At 56.9% G+C, this 13,900-nt stretch overlaps 3 protein-coding genes across 4 annotated transcripts in view; 2 read left to right on the forward strand and 1 right to left on the reverse strand.

Annotated features, from left to right (window-relative positions):
- The window catches only part of NRBP1 (nuclear receptor binding protein 1), a 33,150-nt gene extending 31,131 nt beyond the window's left edge, over positions 1-2,019 (forward strand). The window contains exons 14-19 of one of the 2 annotated variants that reach the window (XM_017838816.1): positions 186-236; positions 331-466; positions 553-606; positions 977-1,040; positions 1,147-1,202; positions 1,392-2,019. In XM_017838816.1, the coding sequence (XP_017694305.1) occupies positions 186-236; positions 331-466; positions 553-606; positions 977-1,040; positions 1,147-1,202; positions 1,392-1,490 (460 nt within the window). In that variant the 3' untranslated portion in view covers positions 1,491-2,019. The remainder of the gene's footprint in view (positions 1-185; positions 237-330; positions 467-552; positions 607-976; positions 1,041-1,146; positions 1,203-1,391) is intronic. The other variant, XM_017838817.1, reaches the window with a different exon arrangement.
- A 316-nt stretch (positions 2,020-2,335) lies between these two features.
- On the forward strand, positions 2,336-4,726 carry KRTCAP3 (keratinocyte associated protein 3). The gene is given in 6 exon segments (XM_017838818.1): positions 2,336-2,545; positions 2,547-2,627; positions 3,206-3,406; positions 3,577-3,711; positions 4,050-4,141; positions 4,321-4,726. Coding segments are annotated over 5 exon segments (711 nt in total). The 3' UTR covers positions 4,134-4,141; positions 4,321-4,726.
- Positions 4,727-4,987: 261 nt separating this feature from the next.
- IFT172 (intraflagellar transport 172) overlaps positions 4,988-13,900 on the reverse strand; it is a 36,012-nt gene continuing 27,099 nt past the window's right edge. The window contains exons 39-48 of the mRNA XM_017838815.1: positions 13,295-13,381; positions 11,356-11,472; positions 10,787-10,897; positions 9,881-10,000; positions 8,394-8,489; positions 7,654-7,713; positions 6,802-6,900; positions 6,289-6,442; positions 5,393-5,481; positions 4,988-5,155 (exon numbers count right to left, since the gene is read on the reverse strand). Coding sequence (XP_017694304.1) covers positions 5,066-5,155; positions 5,393-5,481; positions 6,289-6,442; positions 6,802-6,900; positions 7,654-7,713; positions 8,394-8,489; positions 9,881-10,000; positions 10,787-10,897; positions 11,356-11,472; positions 13,295-13,381 — 1,023 coding nt within the window. The 3' untranslated portion in view covers positions 4,988-5,065. The remainder of the gene's footprint in view (positions 5,156-5,392; positions 5,482-6,288; positions 6,443-6,801; positions 6,901-7,653; positions 7,714-8,393; positions 8,490-9,880; positions 10,001-10,786; positions 10,898-11,355; positions 11,473-13,294; positions 13,382-13,900) is intronic.

Consider the following 13,900-nt stretch of genomic DNA (forward strand, 5'->3'; position numbering starts at 1 on the left):
CTGGGTAGTTGTGTCCTTATGGTAGGATTGGAGCCTGTCCCATCTGTGGCTGCCTCTGTCCATTATCCATCCTGCCCACAGACACAGCCCAGGACATGGGGATTTGGAACTGGACCCCAAGAGACTCGAGTGGATGTTATTGTGAGATAACTTCTCATCTCAGGACGTTTTGTTTTGTTTTCCAGTTTCTCACAATCTCCGGCGTTGGAGCTGGACAAGTTCCTGGAGGATGTGAGGTAAGAGGGTTTTTTTAAAGGGCACCTTTAACTGTGTGTGAGACTGGAAAAATTTCGGAGAGCCATAACCTCAGACCCTGCTCCTTTCTTGTAGGAACGGAATCTACCCCCTCACAGCTTTTGGGATGCCGCGGCCCCAGCAGCCTCAGCAGGTCGTGGTGAAATCTCCCATTGCTCCCCCGTCAGTGAAAACCCCAACTCCAGAGCCCGCCGAGGTGGAGACACGCAAGGTGAGCGCCGGGGGCTCCGTTCCCCTGTCCCGTCCCCAGGCAGGAGAGCCAGGCAGCCACTCACCGCCTCTGTGCCTCTGTTCCAGGTGGTGCTGATGCAGTGCAACATCGAGTCCGTGGAGGAGGGGGTGAAGCACCACGTATGTTCCCACTTCTGGCTGAGCTGGGGGGGACCAGGGCAGCCGTGCAGAGCTCATGGCTCTGATGTGCTGCTGGTACCTGGGAGGACCCTGTGCTGCCGCAGCTGCCGCTGCCGGGACCCAGAGCCCGACTCGGGCTGTGCCAGCCACTGACCTGTGACCTCAGCCCGCCCCCAGGTCCAGGCTTCCTGTGTGGGATGGTGCTGCCAGCCGTGGTTCGGGACGAAACTGGCTGAGGCTGCTCTGTCAGACCCCTGTGGGGCTCTGGAGGGGTGGTTTCCGTCCTGGGGGGCATTTCTGGGGATGCTTTGGGCTGGCCGTGGCAGCCTGCAGGACTGCAGTCCCTCATGAGAACTTCTGTGCCCCGCAGCTGACACTGCTGCTGAAACTGGAAGACAAGTTGAATCGACACCTGAGCTGTGACCTGCAGCCCAGTAAGTACCTTCTTCAGCCCAGTAAATAGCCTTCTGACCGTGCTGAGGTGCACTGGGGCCAGCAGTGTGTTCAGACTGGGGACTGACACCCTTCCTTGTGTTGCAGATGACAACATCCAGGAGCTGGCAGCTGAACTGGTCCAGCTTGGATTCATCAGCGAGGTAAGCAGGGGCTCAGGTAGAGCTATAGGCCTGTATTCCTTTCCCAAAGTTCAATGATTTAGGCCAGATCAACCCTTTTCTGATGGGGAGGCAGGAGGAATAAGCCATGTCCCTGCCCTGGGGGGCTCCAGTCAAGCTCTCAGCTTTCAGTGGACAGGGCCTACCCTTAATTGTCCTTGTTCTCCCCAGGCTGACCAGAGCAGACTCACCTGTTTACTTGAAGAGGCGTTTAGCAAGTTCTACTACACTCGGAATGGATCCCTGACCGCAGTGACTGTGTCATCTTAGCCCCACGGCTCCCGGGCGGCCAGCGCGGCCTCGCTGCCTGCGACCCCTCTGTGTCTGCCCACCACTGTCGGGCATCCGCAAGACCCCAGCTGCAGTGCTTGGAAGCTCATCCTGCATGTGCCGTGGCTGGGCTCAGTGACAGTCCTTCCTGCCCGCCTCTAAAGGGGACTTTGCGCATCAGTATTATTTCCAGCCCTGTTTTTGTTGGGATTTTGCCCAGGTCATGCTGCAGAGCTGAGGCCTGGCTCGGGGTGTTCTGCAGCCCCACTCATGTGCATGGAGTTTGTTCTGTTTGAATTGTACAAAGTGTCTTTTGCACAGCACCGAAATGGTTTTTTTTTTTGGTTGGTTTTTTTTTTTTCCCTTTTTCTTTTTCTTTTTTTTTCCTTGTTTTAATTTAAAGGTAAGCAGGGGTGAGCCCCTATGCCCCGCCCCCATCTGCACCCCCGTCACTCCCCCCGTTCCCGGGCCGCGGGGCCCGGGGGTGGCCGGGCTCCCCACCCTGCCCGGCGCTTCGCTCCCGCCCCCGGCTGCACTTTGTTTACTGGTTCGCACCCGCCCGGGGCCGCGGCGTGAGCCGGCCCCGGGCTGTGGCCCCGCGGCCCTGGCAGGCCCCCGCCCTCCCTGCGGGCCCCGCGGGCTCCCGGGGCTGCGGGGGCTGCAGCGGCCCCGTCGCCCCGTCCCGGCGCGTGGCGGGGCTGAGCCGAGGCTCCTGCATCTCATTTCTATCATTTCCTATTTTTAATAAACTGTTTTGTAAATACGCGAGTGCCGCCTCTTTCCGGGCGGGGCGGGGCCGCCCGTCCCTGCCCCGGGGCGGTGCGAGGGCGGCGGTGGCGGCGGCCATGGCCGGGGGACGGCGGGGGCCGGGGGCGCTGGCGGAGCCGCGGCGGCTGATGCGGTCGGGGCTGGGGCTGATCGTGCTGGGCCACGGCAGCTTGGTGCTGGGCGCCATCGTGCACGGCTCGGTCCTGCGGCACGTGGCCGGCGCCCGCCGAGCCGTCACCCCCGAGTACGCGGCGGCCAACGTGGTGTCGGTGTGCTCGGGGCTGCTGCTGAGCGCGGGTCTTCCCGCAGAGCATCGCCGCCGGCATCGTCGCCATCCTGGTGTCGCACAATCTGTCCCGGGCGGTCCTGGTGAGTGCGGGGCTGCGGGGCCGAGCGGGCCGGGGGCCTCGGCACGGCCCTGCCTCGCCCACGGCCGCTCCCCTGGACCTTGGCCCCGCGGGCTCCTTCCGCCTCGGCGGCGGCTGCCGGAGCTGCGGGTGTCGCCTCTGCCCGGCTCGGCCCCGCCGGCGGCCCCGGGAGGGCGGGAGCGCCTCGGTGGGTGAAGCTGCAGCCGCGCCGGGGTCCCTCATGGGCTGAGGGGTGGGCGGACACGGAGCGGGGGGCGCGGGGCTGAGGGGCGGCGGGGGCGTCCCAGCGCTCTGGCGAGTGGGGCCCGTGCTGGGCTCCCCACGGAGCCCGTGAGAGGGGGCGTCCGGTGGCGCCGAGCTCACAGGGGGTGAAGGATGTGAAAGGTGAGAGACGCTCATCCGCGGGCAATGAGCCGTCCTGGAAGAGGCAAGAGGTGGTGTGCTCTCTGTCGGAGCAAATGTCTGCCGGGTTCCCAGCACGCCCGCGACCCTGCGGAGCAGCTCTGCAGAGATGGGGGTGCCGGGCCCTGGCATTTCCCCCAGCTTGGGCGAGCCCCAGTCGGGTGTTCTTGCCTGCAGCACTGGACCCTGCTGAGCGTGTCCCTGCTGAACTGCCTCCTGTCCACCGCGTGTAGCGTGGGGCTGGCACTGGCCATCGCCCTCACGGTGCACGGCCGGGGCACACACCTGGTCAGGGGCTGCAACAGCTCTGCGCTGCCTGCGGACGCCCGCACAGCCATCGCAACCAACGACTGTCCCTTCAACACAACGCGCATCTATGTGAGTCTGCGGGGCCGCCACACCCCCGTGCTCCTCCCATCAGCCTCTTTCTCTCGCTGCTTCCTCTCGTTTTTCTTCTTCTGTCTCCCTCTCCCTCTTCTCTCCCCTGCTGCCTGGCGTGCAGGCAGCCTGGTGCAGTGCCCACACTCTGCTGACCCCCTGCTCCACAGGACACGGCCCTGGCCCTCTGGTTCCCCTCCCTGCTGCTGGCAGCTGCAGAAGCCGTGCTCTCGGGCAGGTGCTGTTTGGTTGCTCTGGTCTTCCGGGGCATCGGGCCCTGTGCACACAGCTGGGACAAAGAGCAGGTATGCCCTGTCCAGCCAGATGGGTCTCCCGGTATCTGCCCCACAGTTGCTCCCTTTGTGCTGCATTTTGAAGGTCCTGGGTTCTGCTGGGAACAAGCAGACTGTGCAGCAATGGGAGGGGGGGATGCCGAGTTGGAACCTTTTCTGGCCAGCCTGGGTGCCAGACTGGCACCCCTTCATCTTGGAGAGTTGTGGACAGACCCTCTTCTTCATGCCCCTGAGAGTCAGGGGCTCTTGTTCTTCAAGCCTTGTTCTTTCCTTGTGTAAACTGCCCATCACACACCCTTGCCACCCTCCCCTTCTTTTTTTTTTTTTTCCCTTTTTTTTTTTCTCTGTAGCTGGCCAGGCCAAGTGCAGCGACAGAGAGGCCACCCCGAGAGAGGCAGCAGCTCCTGGCAGGGCTGGCTGAGTCTCGTGCCTAGCTGGAGAGGTGAGCGCAGCACATGGGCCGTGCTTGGGGACAGCAGGGTGCAGGCTCTGCCATCAAAAGGGCCCCTGCCCACACCAGCCCCCCAAAACACCTCTTCCCAAGCACATGGCCAGTGGTATCAGTGCGATGCTGGGACCTGCAGCACAGCCTTGCACTTACACGTGCTCCTTCACTCCCAGGTGGTGCTGCAGGAGTGCTGTGATCCAGAGCAAGGTGACATCACACCTGCACCATGCCCCTGCTGTGGGTGAGGTGGGCTGCAGGGGTGAGGGGTGTGCCTTCCTTGTCCCCCAGCCCCACCACCCCACCTGGCACAGATCCTGCAGGTCAGAAGGTGCTTTGGGCCCCAGACACTCTCCCCCTTCTCTCCCCAAGCTGCCAGGCCCTTCCTGGCATGCTGAAGGCTCTGTCAGCAGTCATGTCTGTCAGCAGTGACTGGGGTGAGCAGAGGTGCCGGGGCCCAAGTCCTGGTGGCACTGCGAGCAGGTCAGCTGGCTGTGCCATGCTCAGGCAGGGCAGGGAACAGAAGGTGAAGAATCCTTTTGGTGTGAGCCTCTGGGTTTCTTGAGTAAATAAACTTTTCCACACTGGCTTCTGTGAGTGGCTCTGCTGGGCAAGTGCTGGCTGGGAGCTTGGCCTGCTGAGGGAAGGACCGTGCAGCTGCTGGGAGAGTCCATGTCCATGCTCACCACTCCCTAGGCACAGGGGTGTTGACAGAGCCATGGGGTCAGTGTGACAGTCGTCCATCAGGGTGGAGGTTGAGACTCATGTACAGGGTTTATGGCTCTGTGCCCCAGCAGCTGCCTGTGTTGTGGGCTCAGCATCCCCTGGCACACAGGAGCACAGCAGGGTTGAGATACACATTTATTGGGGGTAGAAGGGGAGGGTGCTGAAGAACTGCCCTGAAAGCTTCCGTAGTCCTGCTCACTGGAACGAGAAGCTGGTGCTCGGGAGTGCCCCACACCACCGTCGAAGAAACTCGATCACATCCTGGCCCGCAGGGCTGTGGGATGTCTGCAGAATGAGAGAGGTCTTGGCACTGGAAAGAGGGCCCTCTCCCAGGGGGCTCCCCGAGAGTACCCCGGGGGCTGACAGGGCTGGGACTGTTAATTCCCACCCAACAGCACATTGGGAGAGTGCAATAAACCTTCCTGGGACAGTGACTCACCCAGCATGACTGTACTGTCAGCATGAGGGGCTGAACCCACACCCACAGCCTGCCTGCCTGCCTGAGCCTGGGTCCTGGCTCACCTTGACAGCCATCATGAACTTGTACCACGCGTCCTTGTTGACTTCTCGGCCTGGCTTCAACTCGATCTTGTTTCTTAGTACAGGGTATCCTGGGCACAAAGTGACACGTTCAGAACAAGCTGAGCCCCACAGCAGACCCCCACCTGGTGCATCCATTCCCTCTGCCGTGGTTGGGGCTGCCCCATGGCACAGTGTGGAGAGAGCGATGCTGCCTCAGGCTTTAAGAGACCAGAATGAAGAAGGGGGTGCTCAAAGTGGCAGGATCAAATGAAGATGAAGGCTGAACTGCCCTTGGCCAAGGACACCCAAGTGAGTAGGTCAAACAATGGCACCCAGCTCCTGATTTTAAAGCCTGTTCCTGGTGGCTCACTTCTGCTCTCCCTTCCCTGATCCTCTTTAAGTCCTGCACTGCAGTCCAGTACTGTCTGAAGTGTGCACATGGGGAACAGACCTTGCCAGAGTGACAGCTTTTGTAGAGCAGGGCAGAGCAGGGCCAGGTGCTGCCCGGGGACAAGCATCTGTGCTGGCCAGCCTGGAGTCCCCAGACAGAGCTGTGCCAGCCTGAGCCATCACAGAATCACATAGAGTGGCTGAGGTCGGAAGGGCTCTGGAGTCTGTATGGTCCAACCCCCTGCTCAGACAGGGCCACCCCAGCCCAGGACCATGTCCAGATGGCTTTTGACTGTCTGGAAGGATGGAGATGCCACAACTGTGCAACCTGTTCCAGTGCTCAGTCACCCTCCCAGTAACAAAAGGGTCCTTCTATCTCCTCCAGCAGCACTGGTTCCCCACAGCCACAGTCTCCCCACTCCTCTCCCAGACCTGCCCGGCAGCATGTTCCCACTCCCTGCATGGCACCATCATCCCCTATCTGAGTGAGCTGGCCTGGAGCTTACCTGTGAGCAGGCAGGGCAGGGAACGCACCCCGGTCCCTGCTGCCACCAGTGAGGCTTCGTAGGTGTTGCGCTCGTCCTGTGGCAGCACCTGCTCCAGCCGCTGGTCCATGGACATGGTGAGCACCCAGTCCTTGACCTCCTCCCGCTGCTCCTCCTGCAGGCACAGGCCAGTGCATGGCCTGGAATTGCTGTGCCGCTGCCTGGCTGCAGCCCCGCAGCCCCAGGGAGCACAGGGGAGAGCAGGACACAGGCATGCAGGACGTGCACAGGTGAGCACACACATGGGTGGTGCACAGCAGAGGGTGAGTACGTGTGTGTGCATTGGAGAGCATGGGAAAGAATGTGTGTGTGTGTGCACTTGCAGTGGGGTGGGGGGCACAGAGCAGGGCCAGGGCTGGCTCTGTTTCCATCCCCAGTAGTCCCTACCATCCCAGCCTCATCCCAGTCCCTGTTCAGAGGGCCCTGAAGTACCATCACTGCTCACAGGAGCTGGAGAATGCAGGTGACACTCACAGGCACATGCTGTTGGGCTGGAAGTGGCACTTCAAAAGGAATGTCTGTTCTCTGGAAATCAGAGTGGTCCAGGGAATCCAGGTTCCCTTCTTCAATGGCCTGGGAAAGGAGAAGTGGTGGAGCACTGGGCAATGCCAGTTGTGGAGCTCACAGCACAATTCATGGTGAGGATGGCCCTGTCTGTTCATGCTTTGGTGACCAGGCCCTCCTGGCATCCACGGCCACCCTCTGCAGTGCCCCTCAGACACTCTCCTACTCAAACTTGTCAGGTGGCCTCAAAGAAGGGAAAGATGTAATCCAGGGCTTTTATTTTCCCCCAGCAGCTGCCAACAGCTCTCGGGAGTGTGGCACAGTGAGGTCTGTCAGCTCCCTTGGGTTTGGTGTTTCTGATGACCAACCTGCTGGTCAAAGAAGGGGCTGAGGGGACTCTCGAGTCTTGTATCACAGTGGCCAAGGCACTGGGTGGTGGCTTCCACCCCCCAGGTAGTTTTCTTTCCCTTGGAACAACTCAAGTGAGCTCATCCTGAAAGCTGTAACAGCACCTATAGCCATAAGGACTTCAGGCCTAAACTGTCAGGCCAACGTGCTCTTTGCTGCCACGTGCACGGTGGCATTGGCACGCCCAGGGCTGTACAGGTGCCCTCCATGACAGGTCCTCCCACAGGTGGTGTGAGGGTACCCAATGCTGTGCACACACACACTGAGTGGGGTTTGGGGCTCTCCATCAGCATGAACTCCAATGTGCTGCCATAAGAGCCTCAGATGTGCCCTGCCCAGGCTGGGGGTCTGCGGTGGCCCTACTGCTTGGTGTCATTTCAGTGGGACAGCCCTCCCCCTGCAGACCATACGCACGTCTGAGAGGTCCAGGAAGCGGTTCAGGAAGATGAATGCCATGTTCTCCCAGCTGACTGCCTGGTACAGAGAGGAACCCCGAGTGAGACCGGGCAGCTCATCCTCACAGCCACAGCTCTCCTCCCAGAGCCACGTCTGGGGAGGACATGGCTCTCTTTGTGTGACAGCATCCCACTTGCAGCACAGGAAATGGACAAAGAGACTGCACATCCCAGCTCGCCACCCCCGAGGAATGAATCCCTGGGACAACCAGCCCCGTGGCCACAGGCTGTCCCACACAATGCAGCCAGGCATTATGGACAGGCTGGATGAGGCTTGGAGCAACCTAATCTAGTGAAAGGTGTCCCTGGCCACGGCAGAGGGTGGAATGAGATGAGCTTTAAGGTCCCTTCCCACCCAAACTATTCCATGATTCCCTTATTGCACAGCCAGGTCCAGGCTGTGAGGGCATGCTGCTGTCCTCGCCATGTGTCACCTGGGCAGACTGTCAGACACTTGAGTGACCCAGAGCAGTCTCACAGCCACACTAACAGAGCTGTAATGGGGCCTCTGTCCACCCCTGGCTCTGCAGGTCCTGTCGGTTGGCTGAGGTCTGTCCTCCCTGCCTGAGGCTGGACAGCTGCTGGAGTTTGGCTATTGGGCTGCAAGTGCAATCAGGGGGGAATTTGGGAAGATAAAGCTGAGAATCTCTGAACCCAGGGTGCCCCACCTCCTCTGCTCTGCTGGCAGGTAGCTCTTACCTTGGCAGCTACCCCAGCCTCATAGAAAGCCTTGTCTGCAGGGAGCAGATCCGTGTGGCGCAGTAGGGAAATGGACAGCTGGGCAGCCATGGTGTCCTGTGAACATAGAGGACAGGAAAGACACAACAATTCAGCACAGAAAAAACAGCTTGTAAGGGATCTCATGAGATCACACCACCCCAGACTCACGGCAGGGACTCTGCACCCACATGTGCCCTACAGGTAACAAACAAAGGTCAAAAGCTTCAGTTCTGACCCTGACTTCCCTCACTACTGAACACATGGGACTGTCACCTGAGGGTGAAATTCTTCTGTTTATGAACATTGCTATTTTTCAGTAGAAGCCAACCCCAAATTCCCCCCATTTGAGTCACAGAACAGGTGAGGTTGGAAGGGATTGCTGGTGACTGCCAAGTCCTGCCCAAGCCCTGGTCAAAGCAGAGGCAGGAACTTGCCTGTCAGGTTTTGACTATCTCAAGGGATGGAGACTCTCCAGCCTCTCCAGGAAACCTACTCCAGCCACAGTCTCAGTAAGCTTTTTCTTGTATTCAGTTATGTAAGAATTATGGAGTGGAGATGAGGAATTAAAGGGGGATTTTACTTTTCTGCTTGCCAGATATACATCATCACACCAGAACTGTCAAGGCCACCCCTGCTCCATGATCCCAAACAGACTGCGCAGCATCTCAACATTCCACAGCTGTGAGGGTCTGTACAGACTTGCTGTCTGACATGGTTCTGGACTCCCAACATCCACACATACAGCCATGGGGAAGTCCCAGTCTCCCCTGTGACTTTCACTGGGGTCCTAGCTGTGGCAACCTTTCCTTTTTGCAGCCTTCTCCATCACAGCTCCAGTCCCACACTAATACAGACCTCTAGCACAATTCCACGATCCCACATGGATCAAGACTTCAGCAGGGAGGCTGCTACATATTGTGGTCCACAACAATTCCCAGTCCACAAAAGACTCCAAAATACTTACAGTGCCTTTTGTGCCCCCCTCCCAGGCCCGTGAGCTCCCAAAGCCCCCTGAGAGGCTCAGCACACAGGGCCAGCACCTGCCAAAGCCCTGGGCAGACGAGCTGCTCTCAAGATCGTGTGAAGCCCAGCAGCTCTCGCAGCCCAAGACAGCAGAGAGGAAGCAATCCCTCTCCTGGGAAGACCAGATTTTTTGTGAATCCCTAACTTTCTATGGTGCCTTTGCTCTCACAAGTCATGCCAAACACATGGATCAGCTTTCCCCTGGTTTACAGCTCAGCCTCAGTGGCTGGGGCAGTTGCCACTATAAGCAGGGAAGACCATCTCCAGTTTCACCTGCTGGTGAAGGGCTCCCAGATCACTGCAGTCCTATTCCCATGCATCCATGATACATGTAAGTGCTCCATTAAGTGGAATAGTAACCTGTGGATATCCCTGAACCTGCACATCCCCTCAGGGTTCCCCACTCAGGGTGGTGACCTGGCAGAGGAACTGCAAAGCCTCACCAGCTGTTTCAGGCCCTGCGCAGCGGAGCGGGTGGCGCAGTAGTGGGAGATCAGCAGCATCCTCTCGAACTCCTCGTGTGCCGGAGTGTTTGCCTCGCTGGACTTCACTAAGTTTTCACACTGAGAAGAGAAAACGAGAGTAACTGAGGGCATGAGAGCACAAGGGCACTCTTTATCCACTTGAGGCCAGGAAAGCCCAGGGAGAGAGGGAACTGAAATATCCAGGCACCTCTAGAACTGGAAAGGGGCCGGGCCTTGGGTGCTCTGCCTCCCACAGCATGCTGAAGGAAGGAGGCTGTGGGAGCCAGGAATAGTCAACAGTACTGCAACAACAGCCAGCACTGCAGGCAGGAGTGAGCCTGGATGGACAAAGGGGGATTTGCTCATTTCATCTGTGCAAGAGCTATTTTGTCTATTTTGTGCTATTTGTGGGACAGAAACAGTGATGAGGCAATCATGAGCTCTGAGGTGTTCTGGGACAGGAATGAGGAGCAGAAGGCTCTAAGCATCCCTGGGAAGATGGGGAAGACTTGTATTTTCCAGGCTCAGTAGCTCTGTGCTTTCCCCATGCAGCCTGGTGAATATGGGTGTAGGATGAGAAGTGGATGTGTCATGATAGGCTCTCATGTTGCAGTGACACAGAGAGCTCTGCAAGGGCCAATGTCCAGACCTGCTTCTAGGATTTGGCCTCGAGTGCAGAGTCACCTTCTTCTCTGCCTTCTCTTGCTCAGCCACATTCATTTCACATGATCCTGTTGTCCTGCTGTCCACACTGCCATCTCTTTCCCCTGAGCTTGTGTTCTAAAAACACTGCCCATGCCACCCGGTACGATTCTTCTTCCTGTCCCGTCAGGAGTCCCCAGGGGCTGGAGCTGAAAGGGCAGCGGTGGCCATGGCCACACTCACCAGACTGAGGAGCACATCCCGCAGGTCAGCCCAGCTGGAGTACGCCTCGGCACAGTTCATGCCAGAGGCATTCACCATCTCCACAAAGAGACGCTTGTAAATGTTGAAATTCTGCAACAAAAAGGAGAGAAGTGTGGAAGGAGCCAGAGCAGGACTCAGTGTCTCTGGAGCTCTCCTGCTGCCAGGCACAGACTGAGGGAATGGCTCCTGGTGTGGCAGTCCTGCAGGTTGCTGGCTGTAGGGAGTGCTGGGGACAATGCAGGGAATGGGAACGATGGAAGGATGCTTCCTGCAGCCAGTGGTCTCTGAGAGGCAAATGGTTCCTTTTGTTCTGAACTTGGTGCTCAAGATGTTCAAAACAAACACAAACACTCAACTCCCTCTGCTGCTGGCGGTCTGCTGTGCCAGAAGATTGCCTTTAGCCCTCTGGAAGAATCCACCACAGGGATGGAGTGGCTTGAACATGCTGAACAGTTGGCAGTCCCAGTTCTGACTGGGAGCCTGCCTCAGGTGGCAGATCCCAGCACACTGGGGCAGCTCACACTGGGATGTGGTGCTGCCCTCATTACCTGGGGGTTGGCAGGGGCTCCATGGTGGACATACAGGCGCAGGGCCTTGTCCCAGCTGCCCTCCCGGATCAGGTGTGTTGCGTACAGAGCGACGTACTTGTGCAGGACTTTATAGTTCTGGAGAAGACAGAGAGAAAACAGCAGCATGAGACTCGTGAACTGAAGACTTGTTCCTCCATGGAGACGGATTCAGCCGTGTGTGCACCCACCCACAGACCTGAGTCCCAAAGGGCAAGACAGGTAATCAGAGCCAGACTGTCCACAGCACACCTGGGTTTTGATTTGGACCCTACTGACACCTTAATCCTGGCTAGCTGATACTGTGCTGATCCTCCAGACATGCAAATACAGCTGTTTTCCAGCTGTTCAGCACTTGCCAAAGAAATACTGTCAAACACCTGAAGGATGCAGCACTCTACTGTGTGGCACCATGGGTACTGACTGTAAGCCAGCCCTTAGTCTAGCGAAGAATTAGCTAAAACCCTTGGTGAAGATGTTTGTTATTTACAAGGCCGCTCTAGTCCATTTTCCACAGGATGTCACAGCTCCAGGACTCCAGACCTCCTTGGAACACTGCTCATACTTGTACTGACCCCACAGACACTTCTGAGGACTGCTCTTGGCCTCACAGAAATTCAAGCGAGGAAAGACCTCCTTCACACACGCTTAAATATAGTAATAAGGAAGAAAATGGCACAAAATGTGCCTGTTAAAAACTGAGCAATGGAAGCAAGTTTATTGTGCAGAAGAGAGACCAGTGCCCCAGCAGATGTCTAGAAGTTGAACACCCAGGCAGCACAGCTTGGGATAAAGATTCAGTCTGGTATGTGAGCTGTTTTGATAAATGTAACATTATTGCTGTATAATCACTGTATATCAGCTGAGTCAAAGTGATGATATTCTGAACTGGTTACAGAGCAGGGTGGTGCTAATGCTTTTAAGAGGCACGAGCAGACCAACATCTCCTTGGGCTCAGCGTGACCGTGGGGTGACTGGCCAACAATAAACTGACAGAGCCTTTCCCAGGGAATGGAGTATGCAGTTATTTTTTGTGGATGAAGATCAACACCTGTGGCTCCTGATAAACAGAATATCAGTACAGGAGCCTCCAAGAGAACAATGATTACAATAGGGACCATCTGCACCACAGAGAAGCCCAAGTCTAAGCGAAATCAAGTTTGTTCTAGTAGAATCCAAACTCAGGTTGCTGGAACCAAAGTTATAAAACCACACTCACAGACAATCCCAGCGCTTTTCCAAGGCATCAGTGCTGGCCCAAGTGATAAACTGTGGTGTCTCCACTAATGGCAGATGCCATTGCCAGGGCTGCCCTGTTATTCAATCTGAACCAATACCTCATTCCAAAAAATCAACACCTTCCTTTGGTTATCTTCATTATCAACAACCACTGAATCATTAACCAATCAATCACCAATCAATAACCACTGAATACAAACCATCCCTCCAAGGAGATCCTGGTAATTGAGAGCTTTCTCCTTCTGTTACTGACATGGAAGAGTACTGTAAAACCGTTTAATTTTGCTTTTCTTCATTTTTATTACCCTGCTCAGGTAATTTTGTTACTTTTAGGTCAGAAAAAACGAAAAAATGTCGAATTTGCTTTCCTGACAAAGATGTCTCATTCCAACTAACACCAGGGCTCTCCAGAACATGGAGAAAGAAGGCTTTCTTCTACAGATCCCTCTGTTTCCATGGTACCAATTACTTTCAGTCCAAACAACTCATTTAGCTTCTTCCAATGCTCCATTAACCACAAAATTTAAACACAATATGCTTCCCCACTCAGCCTGGCTGGCCACGATGGGGACAGTGGTGTGGTGCTTCCTGAGCTCCCCATGCTGCCCACCCGCTCCGGCTGTCCCTGCTCCAAGGTGCCAGGGCCCTGGGCCCGTCCCCGAGGGCTCACACAGGCACTCACCTGCTTAGCTGCGACTTCCAGGCACTTCTCCCACTGCTCCTGCTTTGCATATATATCCAGAGCAGCCATGACATCGATTCCCACCAGCTGGGGATAGAAGCAACCATAAATTCACTGTGCAGGCCAGGCTTCCTACTCACATCCAGGCAGGCATCAGCTCACCTGTGTCTTTTTCTCCCAGACACACAGTCCCTCCCTCTCCGTAGCATGAACTTACAGAGCCAGTGTGACCCATCTGCCATCCAGAGAGACCTGGACAGGCTGCAGAGGTGGGCTGTGCAAACCTCATGAAGGTCAACAAGGCCAAGTGAAGGTGTTGCACCTGGGTCAGAGCACCCCCCCAGACAGATACAGCCTGGGTGGAGAATGGCTGAGAGCAGCTCAGGGGAGAAGGACTTGGGGCTATCGCTGGGCAAAAGACTGGACATGACCCAGCAATGTGTGCCTGGAGCAACATGGTCTAGTGGAAAGTGTCCCTGCCCATGGCAGAGAGGTGGAACGAGATGAGCTTTAAGGTCCCTTCCCAGCCAAACCGTTCTGTGATTCTGTGGTCTGGTATGGAATAGCCACGGCTCACAGGGACATACAGATTTCTCACCCGTGGGC

Source organism: Lepidothrix coronata, unplaced genomic scaffold (genome assembly GCF_001604755.1).
Source record: "Lepidothrix coronata isolate B3197 unplaced genomic scaffold, Lepidothrix_coronata-1.0 Scaffold361, whole genome shotgun sequence".
In the NCBI taxonomy this organism is placed as follows: Eukaryota; Metazoa; Chordata; class Aves; order Passeriformes; family Pipridae; genus Lepidothrix; species Lepidothrix coronata.